The sequence below is a fragment of the Cloeon dipterum genome, chromosome 2 (assembly GCF_949628265.1).
Source record: "Cloeon dipterum chromosome 2, ieCloDipt1.1, whole genome shotgun sequence".
Lineage (NCBI taxonomy): Eukaryota > Metazoa > Arthropoda > Insecta > Ephemeroptera > Baetidae > Cloeon > Cloeon dipterum.
Genome location: NC_088787.1, coordinates 28,227,415 through 28,249,034, shown reverse-complemented (window position 1 = coordinate 28,249,034; position 21,620 = coordinate 28,227,415). Strand labels below are relative to the sequence as shown.

The 21,620-nt window shown below is 40.8% G+C and overlaps 2 protein-coding genes across 2 annotated transcripts; one reads left to right on the top strand and one right to left on the bottom strand.

Annotated features, from left to right (window-relative positions):
* Positions 1-249: 249 nt before the first annotated feature.
* Positions 250-21,582, bottom strand: LOC135938147 (ubiquitin-conjugating enzyme E2 R2). Its single transcript, XM_065481707.1, has 5 exons — positions 21,099-21,582; positions 14,771-14,857; positions 1,813-1,910; positions 1,613-1,747; positions 250-1,405 (listed from the first exon to the last, which is right to left on the bottom strand). Exons 1-5 carry the CDS (start codon positions 21,267-21,269, stop codon positions 1,183-1,185), a joined length of 714 nt encoding a protein of 237 aa, XP_065337779.1. The 5' UTR covers positions 21,270-21,582; the 3' UTR covers positions 250-1,182.
* LOC135938146 (uncharacterized) lies at positions 2,618-4,201 on the top strand. Its single transcript, XM_065481706.1, has 2 exons — positions 2,618-3,008; positions 3,530-4,201. The coding sequence occupies exons 1-2, from the start codon at positions 2,759-2,761 to the stop codon at positions 3,964-3,966; spliced, it is 687 nt and encodes a 228-aa protein (XP_065337778.1). The 5' UTR covers positions 2,618-2,758; the 3' UTR covers positions 3,967-4,201.
* Positions 21,583-21,620: the final 38 nt, after the last annotated feature.

The following is a 21,620-nucleotide window of genomic DNA, read 5'->3' as shown; positions in this document are numbered from 1 at the left end:
ACGCCATATTATGTGTTCCTTATACTTACTTCAGATGGAAAATTTGGCTTTTGTTAGGTTTAGAGGCGTAAGAACAAATAATGAGATATCAATGAAAACTCACATCTGACGCATCAAAATTAAATATTGATTTGCATTTTCGCATACTATGTATGAAAAAATAAGCAAGTATTTGATGAATTTTGGAGATGCTTTTGAAATTATTTAACTTTTCACCATCAATGTATGTTGAAATGAAACAAGTTTCGGTTTGTATCTACACCCACCAATTTATTTCATGCTTTAAAATATCTACATAACTTAAGCAATAGTAACATTCAATAATCACGACAATTTAAGGAGAAACAAAGCACAATAAGAGCGATCAATTATTATGATTTGTCACGATTATCTCCAATATCAATTATATATTACGAATATTACAAAAATGATAGATCATAATGATGACACTCGTTCAATTAGAAGAAAAACAGCTTCACTCGCAAAAATAAGAGTCCATCAGCTAACAATAGTCATTAGAGGTATAAAATACAGCAATGGATTTTACCACCTACAATGAATATTTTATGTACATCACTTGACCTCGATCGTTTACATCTAAAACACACAAATCTCCTCTTGCCTTCGATCGCGTTTTAGAGTTAGTGCTGCACTCCACTAAAACCGACACTGCACAATGTTTTTCAGCACCGCTTTGACTAAACTGACTGATAAACCATGATCTCGCACTTGTGGAGCTCTCGCCGGAGAAAATAAGCACATTCGTCATTCCTGACTTACAGCATGCGCATACGTGTGAAAATCATTTTTATTTTTTCCGCACGTATTAGTATTTATGAGCTATATATCATGAGATCTCACTTATTTCCTTATACTCTGGTTACACATACTGAATTTAAGTAGCGTGTCTCTGTGTGCAGCAGTCATGCGGAGAAGGGTGCAAATAATAAAAACTGCGGCGATAGACGGACCAATAAAATAAGTCACAACCAACTCGTTTGTGTTGAAACTAAAATTGTGGACAGAATCTAACTGGACAAAGCCTTTAGGCTGAAGAAGCCATTTAGAATTGCATCGAAAAATTAAATTAATATCCAGAAGCACACACTATCTTTTATTCTCTTGTTCCGGTTTGAGGGCGGGAGGGGTAACTGTATATGTACACGAGGGTTAATTTGTCGATCACGACTCGCCATTGCCGCTGTCGTCATCATCCTCGTATTCCTCGCCATTGTCCGACATGTCGTCATCGTCGTCCACGTCATAGTCATCATCGTAGAAGTCCGTCATGTCGACGGCGCTCTCCTGTGCCTTCACCTGCGTCTTGATGCAGTACGCCTCCAGGGTTGTTGGCACCACCACGCCGTCTTTCTCTGCCTCTATTTTTGTTGCAGCCACTTGTTTTCTAAGAAGAAAAAAATCTCAGGGTATAGAGCATTGAGAGGAGTCAAGAAAAAAAATAATTACTCATAGATATAACTTTTTTAATTTAGACCACAGTTTTTCCACTAATTTGACCGATTGTGTGAAAAATATTACAACTGGAAGAACGGTTCAAACTTCCCGTTTAATGGCTTACTTTTAATCTGAATCAATATGACATGAGCATTACCTAATGATATTTTTGTATTCTTTGTCCTTTCCCTCTGAGGTTTTCCAGCGGCGGTACATGACAGAAGCATCAACATTGGCTGGACTGTAAGTGTTTGGCTCGTTCAGCAGTGAAATCACTGATAGAAGAATGGTTCTAAAAAGCAAAGAGAACATTAGAAATGATCTGAATGAGACTGGATGCATTTTTTGTCATCTCACCTAACGTTTTGGGTGGGATTCCATCTTTCGCAAGGCATTTCTCCACTCTGTGGGTCATCAACTGGTGGGTGCAGGATTGAAATACAAAGGTCACCATTCTGGAACACAAAACAGATTGGAAATTGTTAGCATTGCGAAGTACCAAGAACAATCATTTTTGAACTAGACATTTAAACACATTGACAAAAGTTCAGATAAGAAAGATAAATTTCCATTAATAATTAATGTCAACCATCAACTCCATATTTTATTTACAGCAGAAGAACAGGAAATTTTTTTTAACGAAACAGGACTTAGTTTTCCTTCGAAAAAAATTATTTTAGTTAGTAGATTAAGATTTCCTTGATATGGTTCTGACTTCTGACTTAATCAGCGATGGGAGACCAGACTAAGTTTACACTTAAGTGAGCGGCTACCCCCCATCCCTATGTCAGTGTGTTCGTGCAAAGCCAAACACCTTTTTAAAGAACCTCTAATCATCAAATCCCAAAGAATTAGGTGCTTTACTACAACAACATTATAAATATTATTTTGCCTTCCATTTTATTTTACAACGGTGAGAGAGTGAACCATGTAAGACATTTAAATAATAAAAAACCTGAAAAAATAACTAAATATATACCACAAACCGCAATATTGAGGCTAATTGGGTATATAGGCAATAAATAAAGCAGTGAGTGTTAAGAATATTAATTTTGAGCTTAAAGCTTAGATCGTTTTATATTATTGCCGATCAAGAAAAATTTTATGGGAAAATCGGTAGTTGTCTATGCCTACGGGAGGTGGCGTCTGCGTGCGAGCTGGCGCAGGACGACGACACGGAGACGATGCATTTGTTGGCGCCGCGCACGCAGCCAAACGCCAAACGCAAACAAACAACAAAAGGAAGCGCTGGGTGCTGTCGAATTCGGCCTCGATCGTTCGACTTGCGCGTGACCCGACGACGATGACGTCGAGCAGTGACGACATGCGCTGCTGCATCCCCAGCTGCGTCAACCACCATCGGCGGGTAGCGCCTCCCGACGCCACATCCGACGCGCGGCCCACTTTCTTCGGCGTTCCCGAGGCGCGCGTCGGTGAGGACATCACCTCGGACACCGTGTTGCGCCGGGCGTTGTGGCTTCGCCGGCTCAAGAAGTATGCCAAGCATGTGGACCCGGACACGGCGCTCGTCTGCAACAGGCACTTCACCCAAGGTGGGCCCCCCGACGCGGCCCCCAGGGCCCCGACCCCCTAGCGACAAGCCTCCTCGGATGATTTCTGATTTCGCTTCGAGGAAGAACTTTTCGGCCTTTTTCCGGCCTTAAGCTCCTTTCAATGGCCGTGACACAGTTGTTGTCATCGGTGTTTGTCGCCCGCACTCGATATTCGTGCCAGTTGGCTGCAGGTTTTAAAAGTCCGAGGGTTATAAACGGGATCTGTTTTCCCCGAGTGACTCATCATTGATCTTATGAGTTTCAGAGGGAAGACGTTTAGGCCACCCACTCTCTCAAAACAAGGAAAATTTGAGCAGAAGGAAAATTGTCACAACTATCAATTTTAAAAATCTATCAAGATAAATAGCTTTCCTAGCGCGGCATCCTAAGAATTCCCATAGCATGGCATTTGAATTAAAAAGATTTGTACAACGTATGCTAAATTAAACAGTCGAGTTTCATTAAAAAACTTCAAATTATGAAAAGGAAGGAAATGAGCTAAACAAAAATTAAATTTACAGGTCACCCTGCCGAACCGGACGACACAAACACAGTGGACTGGCTGCCAAACGCTCAGTTGGCGAGTCCTGAGGAGCTGACCGAGGAAATGGAGGAGATGAATTTCGAGGAAGAAGAGGGCAGCGAGGAGGAAAACCTGGACGAGGAGTTCGTTTCGTACACCAACAGACAAAAGGAGAAGGTGGATCGGTTAAAGCGAGAAAACGTGGCGTTGAAGCGTAAGCTCTCGGACATGACCCAGACGGGGATCATCCAGGGAATGAGACTGAAAATGCTCAAGTCGATGAAGGTGAAGGATGAGCCCGAAGACCAAGAGAAAGTGAAGGTGGACGTTAAAAGCGAGCCGGCTGACGAGAAAAGTGCAGGCGAAAGCAAACCCAAGTTGCAGATTAACAATATTAAAATGAAACTGAGCAACATACTGGGTACGCTAAAGTGACGAAAAGTTTTAAACATGACTTTGTGTTTTCAGTAGTTAGACTGCGGAAATCAATTATTAATTTGTCGATTTTGCGGCAAGAGTTTGTACTTTACAAATTGAAACAATCAAGCTTTAAGTAGCTGAACCAGGATTAGGCAGCTTGTTTGGCTGCATTTTGTATTGCTAGAAAACTTTTGACTCATCAACATTGAGACTTGAATATGTGAATAAATATCATCAATATCTTTTTTAATTATAGCTATTTATTTTTCTACTCTTTAAAATCATAACAAATTGCACGCAATCAAGGTCTAAACGAAAAAAACAATTACAATAATCACAGTGAATTTCGTCCTGACAGTTGAGCATAGGTATTTGAAAAAATATATTTCTAGCAGGGCTGGGAATCTCCCGGGGAGTTTACCAAACTTGCAGTGCAGTGTTTTTTTGTGGTGTTTACCAAGATTTCGTGCGGTTTTCGCACTTAATTTAAGGCACTCGAAAATTACCAATTTTACAATTAAAACCTATGATACACCGTATCAGAAAATCTGGGGTTCCCAACGTTTAGTATTTTTAAATGTTTTTTTTCCCATAAAAATTGTTATGTAAAAAGAAGTTTATAGGAATTTGTTTGAAAAAAAAAAAAACGGGAGAAACTAGCCACAAAAACCTGCAAATATCCGGATCTTTAAAATACCGAGTCATTCTCATGTCCAGCGCCCAGCCCTGTTCCCAAATTAACATTTCAAAAGAAATTTTGCAGCAAGTATTTTTGTGTTTAGTCTTTTGTGTTGTAGAGGTGGAAGCAGCTCGAAATGTACGAATCAGTCTCTGCATTCATGAACCATAGGGAAGCGTTTCAACTGTATTCTACGTATTTTATTTCGCTAGAATAGAACAGCAGGGTTTTAGGTTCATTCCCCTGCTTCAAAATTGGCACTTCTGATTTTTTCAGGATAAAAATAATCAAATAATTCACGTCAGCGAGATCAAAGCAGATTTATAAACCCTCTTGCAAATAAAATAGACCGGGACTGCACTTGATCAAACATGTGTTTTATTTTTACGTTTGTTTACTCTAAAACATTTTCAATCGACTGTGATTAATTTGGAACTGAACAAATAAAAATACTTCTTTTTTATTTGATCATAAGTGAGTCATGAAGTCACAAGAGCGGTAAGTTTGAAAATAATGCATTGTTGCGATCAGTTGCAGTGGGGAAAGTCGAGATGCATTAATTTGTTGGCGCCGAGCAACAAAACACAAGGTCGGCGCTCGCGTCGGCACGACCTTTACCTGTGAGCCGAGCACAAAAAGCCGCCTTCACGGCCGCCAAATGGCGACAACAAGCACATCTGTGCTGAGGGCTTGCGTTTTGTTTGCGAAAGAATGCGCCCGAAAATGAGTCGAGTCGAGTCTCTCAAGCAATGTTGATTGCGAATAACTCTCCGGGGAGGCAACGACCTCGCCCGCCTGCAATTATAATTGCACTGCAGTACCGAGAAGGACTCAGCTGCTCCACGGAACGCTTTTCTTTGCACCGTTGGCACCGCCTTGCAGCGGACCATTTTACTGCTTTGGCGCAAAAAGAGAAGATTGCGATTGGTTTGCACTTTGGCCACGATCGCCATGGGAAAAGAGCTATTTCGTGCTGCCAGCGACGAAGAATTACAAATGTGTAGCCTCGATCTTGACATTGTTTAATAAGTCCATTTCAAGCCTGATCAATAAATGATGATAATCTGACAAATAAATAATATTATAGGATTAGAAAATTTTTAGTATAAAAATCAAGGCAACATGGGATCAATTCAGCGCTTATGTAAAACTGGGTATTTGACATGAGATAAAATCTTTTTTTACTAACCCACAATACAAATCATTTAATTCATTGCGTCTCCCCTGCAAGCACTTCTTAATATTTATGGTAAAAATCGCGATGGCCTCGCGATTGACTCTGGAAGGGCATGCAAATGAAGACGCACTTAAGTCTGACTGAACACGAAACAATATGAAAAAATCTCAATTCCTCAGAATTCGTTTTGTATTATTATTTCATCATTCACTTCAAGCCGTATGTTTAACAAGGCAGTAAGGCACTTGCTAAGTTGCTTCAAGCCTTAATTAGCAAAGTTTAAATCAGAAATGAAGTCGCAAAGCAGCGCGGCAGCAGCAGCAATTACAGCGCAATTTAAAGCGACCTTATAGCAGCCGCGGACGATGACGAGTTTTGCAGCTCAAAACATTCAACTTTTGTTACAGCAAAAATTGACTTTGTGAATGCTTGTTTTAGTCAGTAAAAAGCAGACATGAAGTTCTCTCAAATTGGTCTCAAAATTACTTTGGTAATTGAAAGGGAAATGGCTCGGCAAATTAAACAAAATTATTTTTATCTTTTTTTATGCTTGTATTCGTGAGAGACTGAACAGTCTGGAATCGTATAGAGGCGGCAGCTATAGGCAATTGGCCTTTGGTTAGATATTTTATCTTAGCTGCGATGTGTGTTGAAGGACCTTTCTTTAGATTGTGCTTGCTTTTGACATTAAATAAACTCCCGACGGAATCATTATAATAATGAAAGATCCTCTGACTAATTGTGTCATTAAAAACTTATCCAGACAAGCATTCGAATTAAGTTTCCTTAATTAAGCATTTCCCACGGATGAAATGACCATTTTGTGGGTTCAGAGAGTTCATGCGGCTGTGTTTTGACTTTAAAGAGACGATGAATTAGGCTGGTGCGCGACGCGTAGAAAGAATTTGCGCTACTTGCCGTTGGTCTTGGCTCCGAAAATAGCCGCTTGCCAAATCACGTGTCCCCCGCTTTGGCCATTGATACACCTTTTAAAAGCTTCGTCGTCGGAAGGGGTAAAATGAGAATAGCTAATGCCGCGTCAGCAAATAAACAAACAACAAACAAAAGCAGCACTGCACAAGGCAGGAAGTGCTGAAGCTGTGAAAAAGAGAATCATCTGCTGCGCCTGCATCAGGTCACGGCCCTCAAGCAATGCAAAGCCCTTTCTTTCGAATTAATGCACGTTGCCCAACGTCAAATATTTCCATATAGATCGACGCGTGCGGGGTGGCCAGCACGCAAGCCTGCACTCGCTGATAAGGGGTTTAATTTTTGGGTAAATTTAGCAACGCAGACATTAACGACAAATAACACTTCTGGTTGGCCAAGGTCGCGAGAACGACGTGCGAGCGAAAGGCCCGATAGCTGACCGACTTGAGCCTGTGTGTTATTTGTTCCGCTCGGACCCGAATGCAGGACACATTTTAAGTTGACACGCCAGGTTGTGAAAATGTGATAGTGGCTTACCAACTTGACATATTTTACGTTCGCTGCGGGTTATGCCAGTTGCAACCAGGAAAAATAAAAATTATTGTGCGCAAATAAGGATTAGTGAAACGGTCCTGATAACAACGTTGAGCTCTTGACGCTTATCTCCGACAATTCCATAGTTTTTGATTAAACTTCTCCAACAAATGGCTAAATAATATTTAAGTTTAATGGGCTATTTGATATATTAAAAATGGCTACATGCGGGAATCAAGTAAACTACAATAGTGGCTCTTTAGGGACTTTAACACGCAAATGAACACTTCATATAATTTATTTATAGCATTAATGAAATGGAATTCCTATATTCTAAATATATAAAAATTGCTGTGAAACACTCCGAAAAGGCATTGATTTAAAGCGAAAGTAGATCTCATCCTTATTCATAATCAGACGGTATGCTTTCTGTTAGTTTGAGCAGACTCGTAAAGAGGTTGATTTCAATTCCACCATGGTCCAATTAAAAGTGGTGAGACTTGATTAGGAAAAAATGTGCTAAAAATGAACGACACTCGTGAAATCCGTGCCAGAAATACAGACTTTTAACACTGACTAAGCACAGCACACCGTGAAATTTTGGCTAAAGGATATAGCTCTGGTGTTGAGCTGTAAATTGCGGCGCGTTTGTTAGCGTTGTGCTTGCGAATTTTCGCGGTAGTCAGCGGGTCATTCGTGCGACGACCCTTTCTTGGCAAGCGTACCTGACACTCACAGCCGGGAAATGAGAGAGGAAATTAGCAATAGGAGAGCAATATCAAAGCAGCGTTGCAGTGATTTCGAGCTGGTGAAGCGCTCTGTACGATTTCTACTTCACTTTCGCCTGGTGCGCACATAAAACGAAATTGTACACTTAATTTTAATATTGCAACGTTGCCTTTAAACTGTTATACTTGGAATGCAAAGGGAATGCTGCATTAACATTTGATTATTTCCATAGATAAAAAACCGGTGCTGATCAGGTGTTAAAACAGAATTGTGGATTTCCAGTTGACAAAAGGTATTACGAAGTGAGGGAAACAACTTTCAGCCACATTTAAAAGTTCAACGTCAACCAATCATGCTTCCAAGTCATCTTTTTACACTAACTCAGGACTTATGAGATGGTTTGGCAGTAAATATTACGCAAGAAAACTAACTCTTCTTTACTGATAAAATCTTATGATTAGAGACAAGTGTGTGCGTTGCACAGAAACGTATGCAAGTTGCCATCTAAAGTCACGACGGAATCAAGGAATAGCAGAGGAAACTTTTCGCCAGCGTTGTTCAGTGAAACGTGTTATTTGCTGTGATTGCAGAATAACCTGCAACCGAATTATTTAAAAATTCAACACGAACGCCAGTGTGCACGAACATTCACATTGCACTTGCCTTTTAAGTTATTTTTTAACTTTGTTACATGTTCCTTTTAGGTCTCGCCCTCTGTAAAAATATATTTATCATATTTATTCAAAACAGTACACGGCAAAGGCTCATCTCATTCCCCCCTCCCCAAATTCCTCTGGAGGAGGAAAGGGGTCTTGCTCATTACTCAAAATTAGGCAAATTGGATGGAATTTATCTCATTGCGTGCACCGCAATACATCGCATGCAGAAAAATGTCCAAGAATTCCTGCGTCGCATAAATATATTTAAACCCTGATGCTCGCGTTGTATGTTAATGTTGTTTAATTTTCACGTGACACAAAATAATTTGAATAAATGACAGACGGATTTTTACAGCCGATCAGGTTGTGCGAGTAGAAGATATAAATATCAGACGGGTTCTGATCGCCCTTGGGCAGATGTTCGAAATCTTGAGGGCAGCATCCCTTCAGCTCCAACTTTGAAAAGGAAAATCCGCGTAAGGATTTACTCGATGCTCGTGTCATAGGGAAGGCTGACCTCTTAAAAAAAGGATGATCGATTTCATGCTCGTTTATGTGCGAGGGGGGCGAGGGGATAAAAAGTTCAAAGTCTTGCTGTATATGTTTAAGAGAGAAGCCGGTTGAGGTGGAGGGCTTTTATACTATATATAGTCATTGCGACGCATGGATGCGGAAAAGGGATAGGATCAAAAGGTTCAAGGTAATTAAATATCCTTTTGATCGATTCTTCCCCGTTAGAGAAATGCACTTCCATCCTAATTTCCATACAAAAATCCTTTTATAATATGGAATTAAATATTTACTATGTGCAGTCCGATACTTTTAGTGGATAAAAATTTCAATATCGTCAAATGCCGAAGAATCGAGATTGTCATTTGCTATTATGCTGACGATCTACTAATTTACATGGTCGGCATTCATTAGCATTCAAGGCAGACGCAGAAAGTCAATCAACCACGCATTAACAAAGCAAGCGGCTTTCTTCTATCGGAGCCGAGTCACGATCCTGCTGAAGTTCATCTGTCCGTGTCTCTACAGTAATTTAATTATTGCCGGTCCAGAGCGAGGAGAAGCGAAGGCAAACCACTGGAAAAAACGAGCAGCTGCTACAGCCTTTGAGTGACACTTTTCTACCACTACTTGTATTTTCTTCGCGTTCGCCCTCTTGACTGACTTCTCGGGCTAAAGGTGCTGGGAAAACTGGATCTGCGAGATGCAAGTAAAGCCTCACACCAAGCATAGTAATCGCATTATTCCAATTATGCTCGCGCCTGGTTGTTTGTTTGTTTACGCGTTCACAGGCATTACGAATGTTGCCACTTTTTCAAATTACTGAGCAGAAATATGTAAACTCACATGTGCTTGGGATTTCTCTTCCTGTACGCATATTCTCATTGAACAAGCGAAAGCGGCATGGAAATTGAAATTCATGCGCGGTTTTGAAAGCTGCAGAAGATGTTCCAAAGCACTTGGGATCAAATTAGTTTTGAAGCCATTCAACCACAATATATTTTATTTTGGATACGTGAAAGTGACCATGTTTCTAATTTCGACTACTTGAAATTTAAGCTGCCATAGCCCACAGTGCATTGCATGCATTGCCCCACTTCATATTAGATAAGAATCCTAGTTCCTGCCTCATTCTCCATGCTAGCCAGAGAGTTTTCGGTTCGCTTTCCAACTTTCAATTCATAGAGATCACGATCCTTCCTCGCTCATAACAGGTCCCGCTGCTTATTGCGTGGCTTTTTGCCGCAGAGAGCGTTGAACCACGACTCTAAGGCGGCGGCGAGCGACGGAAGAGGAAAAAATGAAGCTGCTTCTGCCAGACGGACTATATCACCCACGGAACCTATGCAAAAATTTCTTTTCGTTTAGCTGGACTTAGGGGTCTGCCCTCTAGCACTTATCTTTCCAAAAAATTGGATTGGTAGGTAATAAAGTTCTTTGAATAACACTCATCTAACCTGCATCTTACCATACAAAATTTTTAATAACAATGTTTATGCAAAATGGGGCTTTCCTTTGTCAGCTCGGGAAAAAATGCAACACAATCCGTTGCAGTATACGAGACAAGCAACATTATTTGCAATTCTTCAACAAATTGAGGGCAAAACAGCGCAGAAGGAGCTACGCAGTGACATCTCGGCTATACTTCATCAGGGAACGCTCAATTCATCAAGCGCAGAAAGTAATGAGACAGGCGTGGGCGTGTCAGAAAAAGGAACCATACGGGCAGAAATAGACGTCTTTTCATTCGCTGTAAATATTTAATCGACCCACTCTTGCAGGGAATAAAGGAGGCAGAGAGGCAGTGCTTCTCAAGGACTGGACCCTGGACCCCAATGGCCACATACTTAAGCAAAATGTGCTAGGACTAAATGGGTGCGAAAAATCTTTTTTGCAAAATTATCTATTCATGAAAGATATAGAAAAAACTCATTTGAAATTTATGCCTTTGCATTAATAATTAATTATAAGGAATTATAATATAAAAAATTGAATAAAATTTGAAGGACGCGTTTTAGTGAGAATTACGCTGATTTGTAATGCATTCTGGGTATATCGTTGGAGGAAAAATGTAGTATAATTTTCGTACTTTAGTATATAAATTTCGTTAAATCCAACGTCATACCTGGAAAGCAAATAATTTAGGTAATACCATTTTACCATTTTTTACATTGTGTCTTAAAAAGCACACCAGCATGATTGGCTTTGTAGTGGAAAATAATTACTAAAACATCGAATTCTAATTACCAAAGGCTAACCGAGATTAATCCCTATAAAAATGTCTACTGTCTGCGTATGTTTTATCTACGATTTACGATAGCATCGTAGCTTATCTCTCATGACGCAAATCCTGAAAATCGCTGTTAGTCTGCAATACGAAAGGGCTGTTTTGAGAATCACGAACAACCTCTAAAGTCTCTCTCCTTTGTAAAATATTGGAGTGAATTTAAGGAGCGGAGGAGATGCTTCTTCTCTATGTATGGCGATTATTACACGGCCGTTGGTGATACGAAAGTGCAATAAAACTCGGTGACTGGTCACGGTTACACGCGGCAAGCGCAGTTCGTCGACCCGGTTCGCCCCAGCGGCGCAAAACTCTTATCTTGCAATCCTGCCAGCTCCACAGATTCAATTCTGTAGCAACAAGCATTATTCGTGATATTGGAAAATAGTCTGTTAAGTTGTTTGAAACTTTCACGCTTAGCTGACATTGTAATCTACCATGGAAAAAATCAATGGATCTTTCATCAGTGCCCTTGACGCTCGATAATAGGTGAGGTACGTTTTGTAAGTGCGATATAGAAGTTATTAAAAATTACAAATCAGCATGAGCTCTGCGTGCTTCTGAATCGGGGTCAAAGTCAGTTTATCATTTTACCGTGAATTGCCCCTAACTTGGTTAAAAATAAGCTTCGTTAAATTTGATATAACCAAAAAGGACGATATTGTGGACAAAAAACGTGCCTTACTGTGTAATTTATTAGCTTCGTTAAATTTGATATAACCAAAAAGGACGTTATTCTGGACAAGAAACGTGCCTTATTGTGTATATAAGAAACGGCGGAAACGATGCAAAATTAGCAACTATTAGAAACTAAAACATATAAAACTAACGAGCACTAGCTTCTCTTTCAAGTAACAATTCTGTTGAAGGACATAGAAGAGAATTGTTTGCACGAACAATTCGCGTGCCGCTTTTTTGCTGACGATGCTGCTGGTTCCGCGTGCCGTGATGAAAATAAAGACCATCTTTTTTTCCTCCTCACTTGCGCTTGAAATCCCGCTCGTCATTTCCCATAGCGCGAGCCAACTAAACTAAAACACGCAAAAAAGCAGTGGCTTGTGACATCGAATTACAATTGTGCTCATTAATGGAGTTCATCAAACTCGTTTCCAATTTGTCCTTGAGCGCTCCTGCTGGTTTCCACGTTCGCAGCTTGGTTCATCTCATCTAGTCCCTTAGGAACCTGCCCACGCGAACAGGGTTTGTTTAGAAATTTGATTGACTCATCAACGGGTGATGAAAAGGCAAAACAGCGTGAGCCACTGCGAGCGTCAAAGGGAAGTGCGTGTTTTGAAATTCGCTGGCTGCCCGCTTTATGATGTGTTGATGGGGAGGAAATTGCGGCCAACGTTTACGGCATGGTAGACGCAGAAATTGGGGATTTTTAAAGTTCTCAACATGAATGTAAGTTTCACTATCTTATAATCCCGTTTCACTGTTAGCTGACAGCAAATGAAAAGATAATGGCGACGGTTGCAACGAAACATAGATAACTTTTTTATTTTGTAATAAATACTTATTTAGCAACACATCATATATTAACAAATAATTTTAACATAAATTGCCATTTTCAGATTTATTCCAACGAATCCTAAATTTCAATACACAAGGCAAATTTTCATACTAATAAAGTTCAGAACAAAATTACTATGCAATTTGGCAGTCTTAATTTCCAGCCGACGAACAGCAGACAATTTTACACTCTAGCACTGTGGCCAAATGCAAGAACTGCGTTTTAGTGCCGTTTTTTTGTTATTGGATCGATTTCGTGGCAGCAGCAGCGGGGTTGGCGGCTCTACTTTGCGTTTCTTTCTTGTGATTTCAGTTTCTTGTCGCTACAAGCGTGCACCCAGTCAGCATCTTTGTGTGCACATCTTAAGCCAGCAGCACATACGCAGCAGAACATGAGCTGTACGTAATAAGTGCGGCAGCGTCCAAATGACCTCTTCACAACTTCTTGTGCGCCATTTTACGCACCACTCGACACAGTTTTCGTGCACCCACCGCGCAAAAAGCCTTTAAAAATCAGAGCTACGCACCATTAGTCTTGATATGAACGTATCACTCACTGGTGATTTACGTATGCGACGTGGTAGAAGAACTAATGAGATGCTAAAATTTTACATCAATAATTTTTTAAACTTATCTGTTTTATATCAGCGCTTTAGAGCGTATTCAGCTGACCTTGTTTTGTGCACCAAAAATTGGCGATTGGCCAAAAGCCGAGCACAGTCAATATCGCGCTCCTGGTGGGACTCAATGCATAATTAAGTAGCAGCAACTACTTAAGTTTCGTGCCAACTCGATCGCAAATAATTCGTTTACTGCACAATTATCACGGGTTTCCTTGGATATTTCTAAGAAGTGTGGGTAGCAGCAGCTCTCATATTATGTCAATTTGATGATTTATGGTGGGTGGGCAACATAAAAGAGGTGATAAAATATCAATCAAGCCTTCCATCACTTCCATTGAATAAATGTCTGCCATACATTGCACAATTATTACCATATATTGCACCATTATGAACCTCTGGAGATTTGTAAATGTAGATTTTGTGTGAAAAATATCATATTTTGAAATGTGTAGTAAAAAGAATTAGTTTAAGAACAGCAGCAAAGACTTGTAAGAATTGATTGTATGGGATTAGTGTCGCACGCATATATGCGTTTAATAATAAATTCATTCATATATTGCACAAGGTTTTTTTTTCTAAATATGTACAAATCCTTAAATATGAATAATGAATCTGATAATCTGAATTTTTCCGAAAGTTAGATCATGGGTCGAGTAAAAAACATCTATATCGCCACAGTCAAGCAGCAAACAACTCCCCGTTCGCACCTACAGCTGCTGTGCTGGGGATGGGAACCAGAATTACCATTCTAACTCATTTTGTCCTCGGTTGGCGAGACGAGCTAAGGGTGTATAAACCGAGGGAATGAGAGCCGCTGATCAAAATTCTCCCCCACGCCGGGTTGAAAAAGCATAGCAGGAGGTGTAAATTATGCGAGACGCGCAAGATTTGCTTTTCAGCTGCAGGCGGCTCAATTTCATCGCGCCATGCTTAGCTGGAATAACGCGACAAATCATTGTATAAGATTTCGGGTTAGACGCCTATAATGGTGCGCGAGAAGAAGAAGCCGAAGCAACGAAGTCACGACTTGCATAAAGGCATTTCCAAGGAATCCTCCAGCAGAGCCGTCAGAGCTACGCCGGCGTTTATGTAAGCCCTGCTCTATGGCCGCGTCGGGATGGAAAAATATTGAGTGAAGGAAGAAGGTTGGTTGTCAGCAAGGAGAGCCGACGGCGCGCTTACCTCGTACACGTTTGGATGCCAAACTTTGGTTAGAAATCTAATGCTGGGTGGCGAGTAAGGGTAGTCTTGTGGAAAGCGCATTTGGGCCTGGAACAAGAAAACGAATTTACAATAAATACTTTAAGCAGTGTTGAAATCAAACTTCGTTGTATGCCAAATAATATCGAATGAAATTTCATGAGAATCAATCGACGACCATTAAACCTATCCTCCGTACAATTCAAAATCAGATTTCCAAACCAACTTAATATTTTTAAAGTTTTTGCTCTCGGTTCCAAAATTGTCTAATTCAACGCAATTGCGTTGCTACGTTGGTTCAAAAACCTCTTTATGCTTAACTCAAAGAGAACTGTGGCCGAGCTATTGCGTGGAATCTAGAAATCAGGGAAATCAAGCGTCGTCAAGGCCCCTGAGGTCATGAGCTGCGAGCGTGCAAAGGCGCATTGAATTCATCATTTTCCCACTGTCGATCATGGTTAGCGATGAAAAGTGGTATTATTTAATGTAAATTATGTATGACCTTAAGCGTAACGTAATGTGTTTATTGTTAACGACAGCTTAAGAGTGATCGTACTGCCGGCAGGCAGATCGCGTGTTTCACAATTGAATGTAAAAATATCTGCACATGCCTTGTGTGTTAAACGTACACAATGTAAAAGGTTTTCTGCGGTCGTCGCCATAATTCAGCGATTACATTTATCTGACTTACTCGTATCTGGAGTTGATCAGCAACACGTCTAAAGAATCGCATAGAGTGTGCAAAATGTCGCCGACTGGTCACGCTTAACTGAACTTCAAGTGTGAAAAAACCGGTGTGCGATTTTTAATACTCAACAAAGTTGTTTTTCTCACATTATTTCAAAGCATTCTCATGATTCATTCGACTTTGCGCTGTGCAGTGTTAGAAAATATATGCGAACATGAAAAAATACTAATGATCGAAAAATTATCTTTGCACAATAATTATAAGCATAATTATTTTCATTGCTGCTTGCCATCTTCATTGTGCAATGCTCTGTATCAGCGTAATCAATATTCCGTTTGGGTCATATCAAAGGCTAAGCCATTAAATCTGTTTATGTTTTCAAATAAAATGTTCAAGTCCTAACGCACTGTCTGCTACTAAAGGTTTCAGAGGAAGTGTTTGATAAATTTTAAAGATAATTCGTGTTTCCATGTAGCTTCATGATATTTGTTCAGAAGAAAACAAGCCTGATTGACAGCTAGTGTTTACATCCATTTCAGGAAAACTGTTTTCCAAACCCAATAGCATTCACAGTATTCAGTTTCGCACATCACCCTGAGCAGACCACATGCTCAGATTTAGGCGGCCATATATGGCAGTCCAAAGTCATAGCCTTGGTCGAGGTTCACGCGCGTGAAAAGGCGGCGCGAGAGCGAATTAAGGGTCTTGCTACCGACACCAGAGTGGCGCGGTGCGGCTGCCAGGCTGGCGAGAAATGAACGGTAGCCGCGGCTGGGAAGGCAAGGAAGGCCCTGGCAGGTCAGCTTCCGGCCAACCTTGGCACGTCCAATGAATCGATCGTGCCCTTCGCCCGCCACAACCGTGCAGCTCGCTCTGCTCACTATCGTGCGGGCTTCGATTGCTCTTTATTTGCCAATTACGCGTGTGTTTTCTTCACTCACTCGATTGTGCAGCCAGCAGGTGAGGGTCTTTGCGCAATTTGCCTCCGTTGGACAAAGAATGCTTTCCGACCGACACAATTGCTCAGTCAGCCCCACCGAGAGCCAATGAATGCGACAGTAACGGATTTGGACTGCTTGTTGCAGAAACTTGCTTCTTTTGGTGTTCACGAAACTCTGATGAAACAGCTTTGTCTATAGAAATTTAATTATTGATTTTGTTTATAAAAAAAAATAACGGATTGGTAGAAAAAAACGCTGTGAAACTGTGCTGATGCAAATGATTGTGTTAATTTGTAAAGGATACACGTCATATAGGCCTTCAAAGCAATTACACACAGATACTTTTACTGATAGGAAGCATTGTGCTCGCTGATGTTTTTAAGAACTTTCATCGTAACAACGCTTCAGTTAGTTTGCTCTCCTAATCAAGTAAAAACACAGAGAATGTTTAACTCTGCGGCGCCAAACGTGATAAAACCGGTGCCTTAGCAAACGCACTGACGATTATCGGTACATTTAGGAACAATCTTTCCGCCAGCACTCGAAAAAAGTAAAAGATAAGCGCTGATAGCGTTCACCATTTTAAAGCCGTCTCATTGAAGGGAAAGTGAATTTATGACGGTTGTTTCTCCGTTTGCGTTCCGCAACAGCTGATTTCACTCCAAAATCGATTCATTCGGGCCACCCACGTTCATTACGTAAGGTCCTCAAACTCGTCCCCGCAGCCCGAAATAGTATAGCTTTTTCTCCGCACAAGGATGAGAACAAGCTGCTTTTTCATATTTACGTTCGACCGCCTTTAAAGGTCACTCTCTGCTGGCTCCAAAAAGCCGCAGCATTGGAGTGTTATGGAACTTTCATTTCCTTTCTTAGCCGCCACTTGCGTGTTCTTGAAACTAGAATAACAAGAGCACTTTTTCTTGCAAGTTTTAGACCCGTTCGTTATCAAATGATGAGATTAACGATATACATTCACTATTCTATTCGATATTAATAAAACTCTTTTACGTAGGCACCACATTTAACTGCATTTTTTATGCGCGATTAGGAACGCCGAAACTGTTGAAATTAACTCTTAATCAGATTTGGTAAAATGCAGAATTGACTTAACAAAATCACTATGTTCATTTCTGTGTTTTTGACTCGAGAGCAGATTTAAAAGTGATTGCGAGAGGGTATTTAAATGGCGGTGATAAAAATGAAGCGCCGCTGCAACTGTAAATGAGACTGCGAGGTGCCCACGGCGGAAATCGCGGCTGAAAATACAGGAATACACATTGCGTGCTCCACCTGTTTATGCATCAGGTGCAAATATCACAATACACTCTCCCACAATTATGAAAAACAAACCGCGCAGGAAACGGAAAGAGTTTGTGGCGCACGCATCCATCCATCCATCCAGAAGCCGCTCAAGTTCAAAAACCGGGATTCTTTCAAGCCGTAGCACATAATATTCGCATGAAATCGTACGGTGGGATAATGATGGGCGAGGGAGGAAGCAGGTCGATGCGGTTTATGCGACAAGATGAGATTCCGCACGGCAGATGCGCGATCAACACACAAGGTTTGGTTGCATCCGTAGGTGGTGATGTAATGCATATCAAGTGGCTGCTAAGTGGGTTTTACACAATCTGCAAGCAGCTGATCGGAGCACACAGCACAGCTGCTTTCCTTGCAACTCAGTTAGACCAAAGCAGCTCCTATTCCTTCCCTGTTCCCTATAGGAAATCATTAGTATTTTGTACAGACAACCCGGCTGAATGAAATGTAGTACTTTTACAATCTGATCATTTTATAAAAAAGTATAACTCTGCTATTATAGATGTAGAATTCGTGCAGCCTTCTTTATCGAAAAAATAATAGTCATTACACAATCAGTCTATTACACCATAAGAATATTATTTATAATTGACAAACACATGTATTTTTAATAAACATGATTATTAAAAAAATTCCTTCCAATATCCCATCAGTTCAAAGAGGAAATTATTCCCCCGATCAATAAACTTGATGAAAATACCGAGTTATTCGCAAAACACTGATAAATTCAGACTACTAACGAAAGTGCACAATTCAGCAACATGAATTAGGAGGCTTTACTCCGTTACCATGGCTCATAATCAAGAACTGATCAGTTAATTAATGCCCACTTGCATGCTTGTTAATTTCAAGCTTCGCTAATTACAGCTTTTTACATTTTGAGCGCAAACTTTAATCTAGAGCGTCAAACGAAAGAGAGCGCTCAGCATTCTTCCTGATTTCACCTTCGAGAGCTTAAGCGTCGCAAACAATAAAAAGTGGATTGCATAACCATGCGCCAAACTTTGAGGTTTGTACAAAGCTCGTATTTAGGTGGCTAGTTACTCAAGTAACACTTAAATTGCACAATTTACAACTAAAGCAACAACCATGGTTTTCAGCGAAGCACGTAAAATAGGTTTCCCGAGTTTTTTCCTAGTGCGAGTGTGTTGAAACATGCGCAAACACAATATTTCTCTATTCAACCAAAATGTTGGAATTCATCACTTAGTTAGCACACTCTTTGCTTGCAATGGCTCCCCTCTCTCAAAAGTAAAAAAAAAAATAAAACCATATTTGATTGACGTTTTGAGTTCAATTTCAATAGTTTAACTCGCAACTATTGTAAAATTGATAATTGAACTGCGCACTAACTTAATCATTTCTATGAGGAAATGGAACCAAAACTTGCGCTCAAAGAAATACAGATATTGTAATCAATAAAGGCACCATATAGAATCGTGCCAAGGCTTAAATGGAATAGTAACCGCTTCACTTCTTCCACAGCCCTGCTATTGAATCATTAATTAACACCAGGGAGCTGCATTAAATGGCGCCGATTATTTCCACAATATAACGAGATCGAGCTGCAGAGACAGCGAGGGGCCCAGTTTCGGCGGCAGAGCACCTTTCATCGCCAGCTGCTCGACTCCTGGCAGTTTCTCATGAGTCACTTTCCATTTGGATGCTCTGCTCTTTCGGCGGGAAAACCAATTAGGTACTTTGCGAGCATTTCAGGATAATTTATGGACCATTTCTGATGTTAAATGAAGTCGTGCAAAATTTAAGGGGACTTTGTTAGCAAATTAAATTTTAACTAAGTTCGTTAGAGCTTTTCATAAGTGGGGTCTAAGTCAACAAAACCCAATGCAATGTTGGTTAATAAAAGAAGGATAAGAAAAATGACAGAAGAACTTAGTTTTGATAAGAGAAGGAATCAGCTAACGTGCAAGTCAATAGACAAGAACCCGAATTCCAAACATTTAGTTCAGTACTGCCTGAATCAGGTGAAATGCGCAATTATCATTAGTAATTCTAGGATGTCTCTTTTATTACCAGAGGAATATTACTGAAAAAAATCCTTTTCTCTGCCGCAGTTTTCCTCAGGAATTTTACTAGATTAAAACATAGCGATATAATTAAATTTTTACTATTCTATTCAATTCTTTCGGTGATAAAATGCTCTACAGCAGTATTGGCGTAAATAGATTTCTCAGCTTTATTTGGAGCGATTTCATTAGCAAAATCAGCATTGTGCGATTAACTAATTTTTGGCTGCAGCAGATCAGCGTTAAAAATAGTTGGCGTAAAGGGTTGGACGGGTTGGTTGAGAAAACGATTTTGAAAAGCTGCAGCAGTCCACGTGAACGAGCGAGTCGACGCAGCGACTTGTCTGTCCAACACCCCGTGCGCGAGCTGCAGCAAACGAGGCCAAGGTTCACAGCCCGCCAGCAGATGTGAGGAGATTTTTACATCTTTCTCTCCGCGTGCATGTCACCTGCATGGAGGGCAGCGAACAAAGGCGCGCTCACGTTGATCAGTCAACACGAGGGAATTTGAATAATGTGACTGCCAGTGATTGACGTGGTCCGAATCTCACGCATTTCCACAAATATACGCGTTGGAAAATCAGTCAAAAACAATTTTAAGCGTGAAATATAGGAGTTTTTATTGTTGCTATTGAAGCGGTTCAAGGGTTTGAGTTAAGATCGAACACCTGATGTGTTTGAGGTACGGCAAGAAGTTCTGCAGACAACAACTACTACTGTCGCCACAGTTAAGTTGAGCTTTTGGAACTGAACCGCTCTAATTTTTACTCCACTTTTGTGTTGTATAATCTTTTTAGCTGCTAAGGAACACGGTAGAAGATTTCGATACATTCCTTTCTACGTCATACCAATTAAGTATTATTGTAAGGATTTGATGCAAAATATTATGATCTGCGTTTTATTCTACCCTCTCAACCGCAAATCACGACAGTAAGATTCAAGGCTGTAGCGCTTTCTAGATCTTTACAAATTGCGGAACCCTATTATGCCATCTTCGACGTTAAAAAATCGATGTTGGCGAAAATAATAAGGGCTGAAATAGAACCTACATAATGCATAACAAATCTTCGTTGGATGAAATTAAACCACAATTATAAGGGTCTAAGGGCTGAAACTTTTTTCATCCAACTTGCAAACCACGTGTATGATCGTGAACCACGATTTCTATTGTGCATTAGATAAACAAACAACCCTTAGCGTGCCACGTGGGGGTGTGAGACGATAATAGTTGGATATCTAGTATGTATTTTAGATGAAAATTTTGGCATTATGCTACTGTAATGTAACAGAAAATATTTTTTGAGCCAAGCTGAAATTCTAAATTGACCACTCACCTTGAAGTATCCACCCTGGTAAAGGGTTTCAGGTGGTCCGAAGATCGCGACCTCCCAGGTACAGAGGTCGTCATTAACGAGCTTGACCCTGAAGCCCTCGACAGGCTCCTCTTGCAAGCTCTTCAACTCGAGGGACAGGGTCCTCAGGGCACTGCTCGAAGGCGCAGCCATTGTCCCGACACGGACACTCGGACTACCGAAAAAACACTGACAATGAGAGCCAAAAATTCCTCTCGATCAACGCAAGAGGCAATGTGCTGTTTTCCAAAATGACGTCAGTATCGCTGTCGGAATTGAGCACGTTTCGTCGGCGGGTTTGGAACGAACACGACACAGTACGATAGCAGAGCTTGGCCAAGGCACTGGACACGAGTTCGGACAGACGAGGACAAGCGCAGCGGGCTGGATCCGGACAAATGCGACTTTCACTCGATAGCCTCACGCCAGCTGACGCGGTTTGCTGCAAAGACTGCTCCGCACTGAAAGCCCCTAGTCCCTACTAAATGCGCGCAACGTGATTGG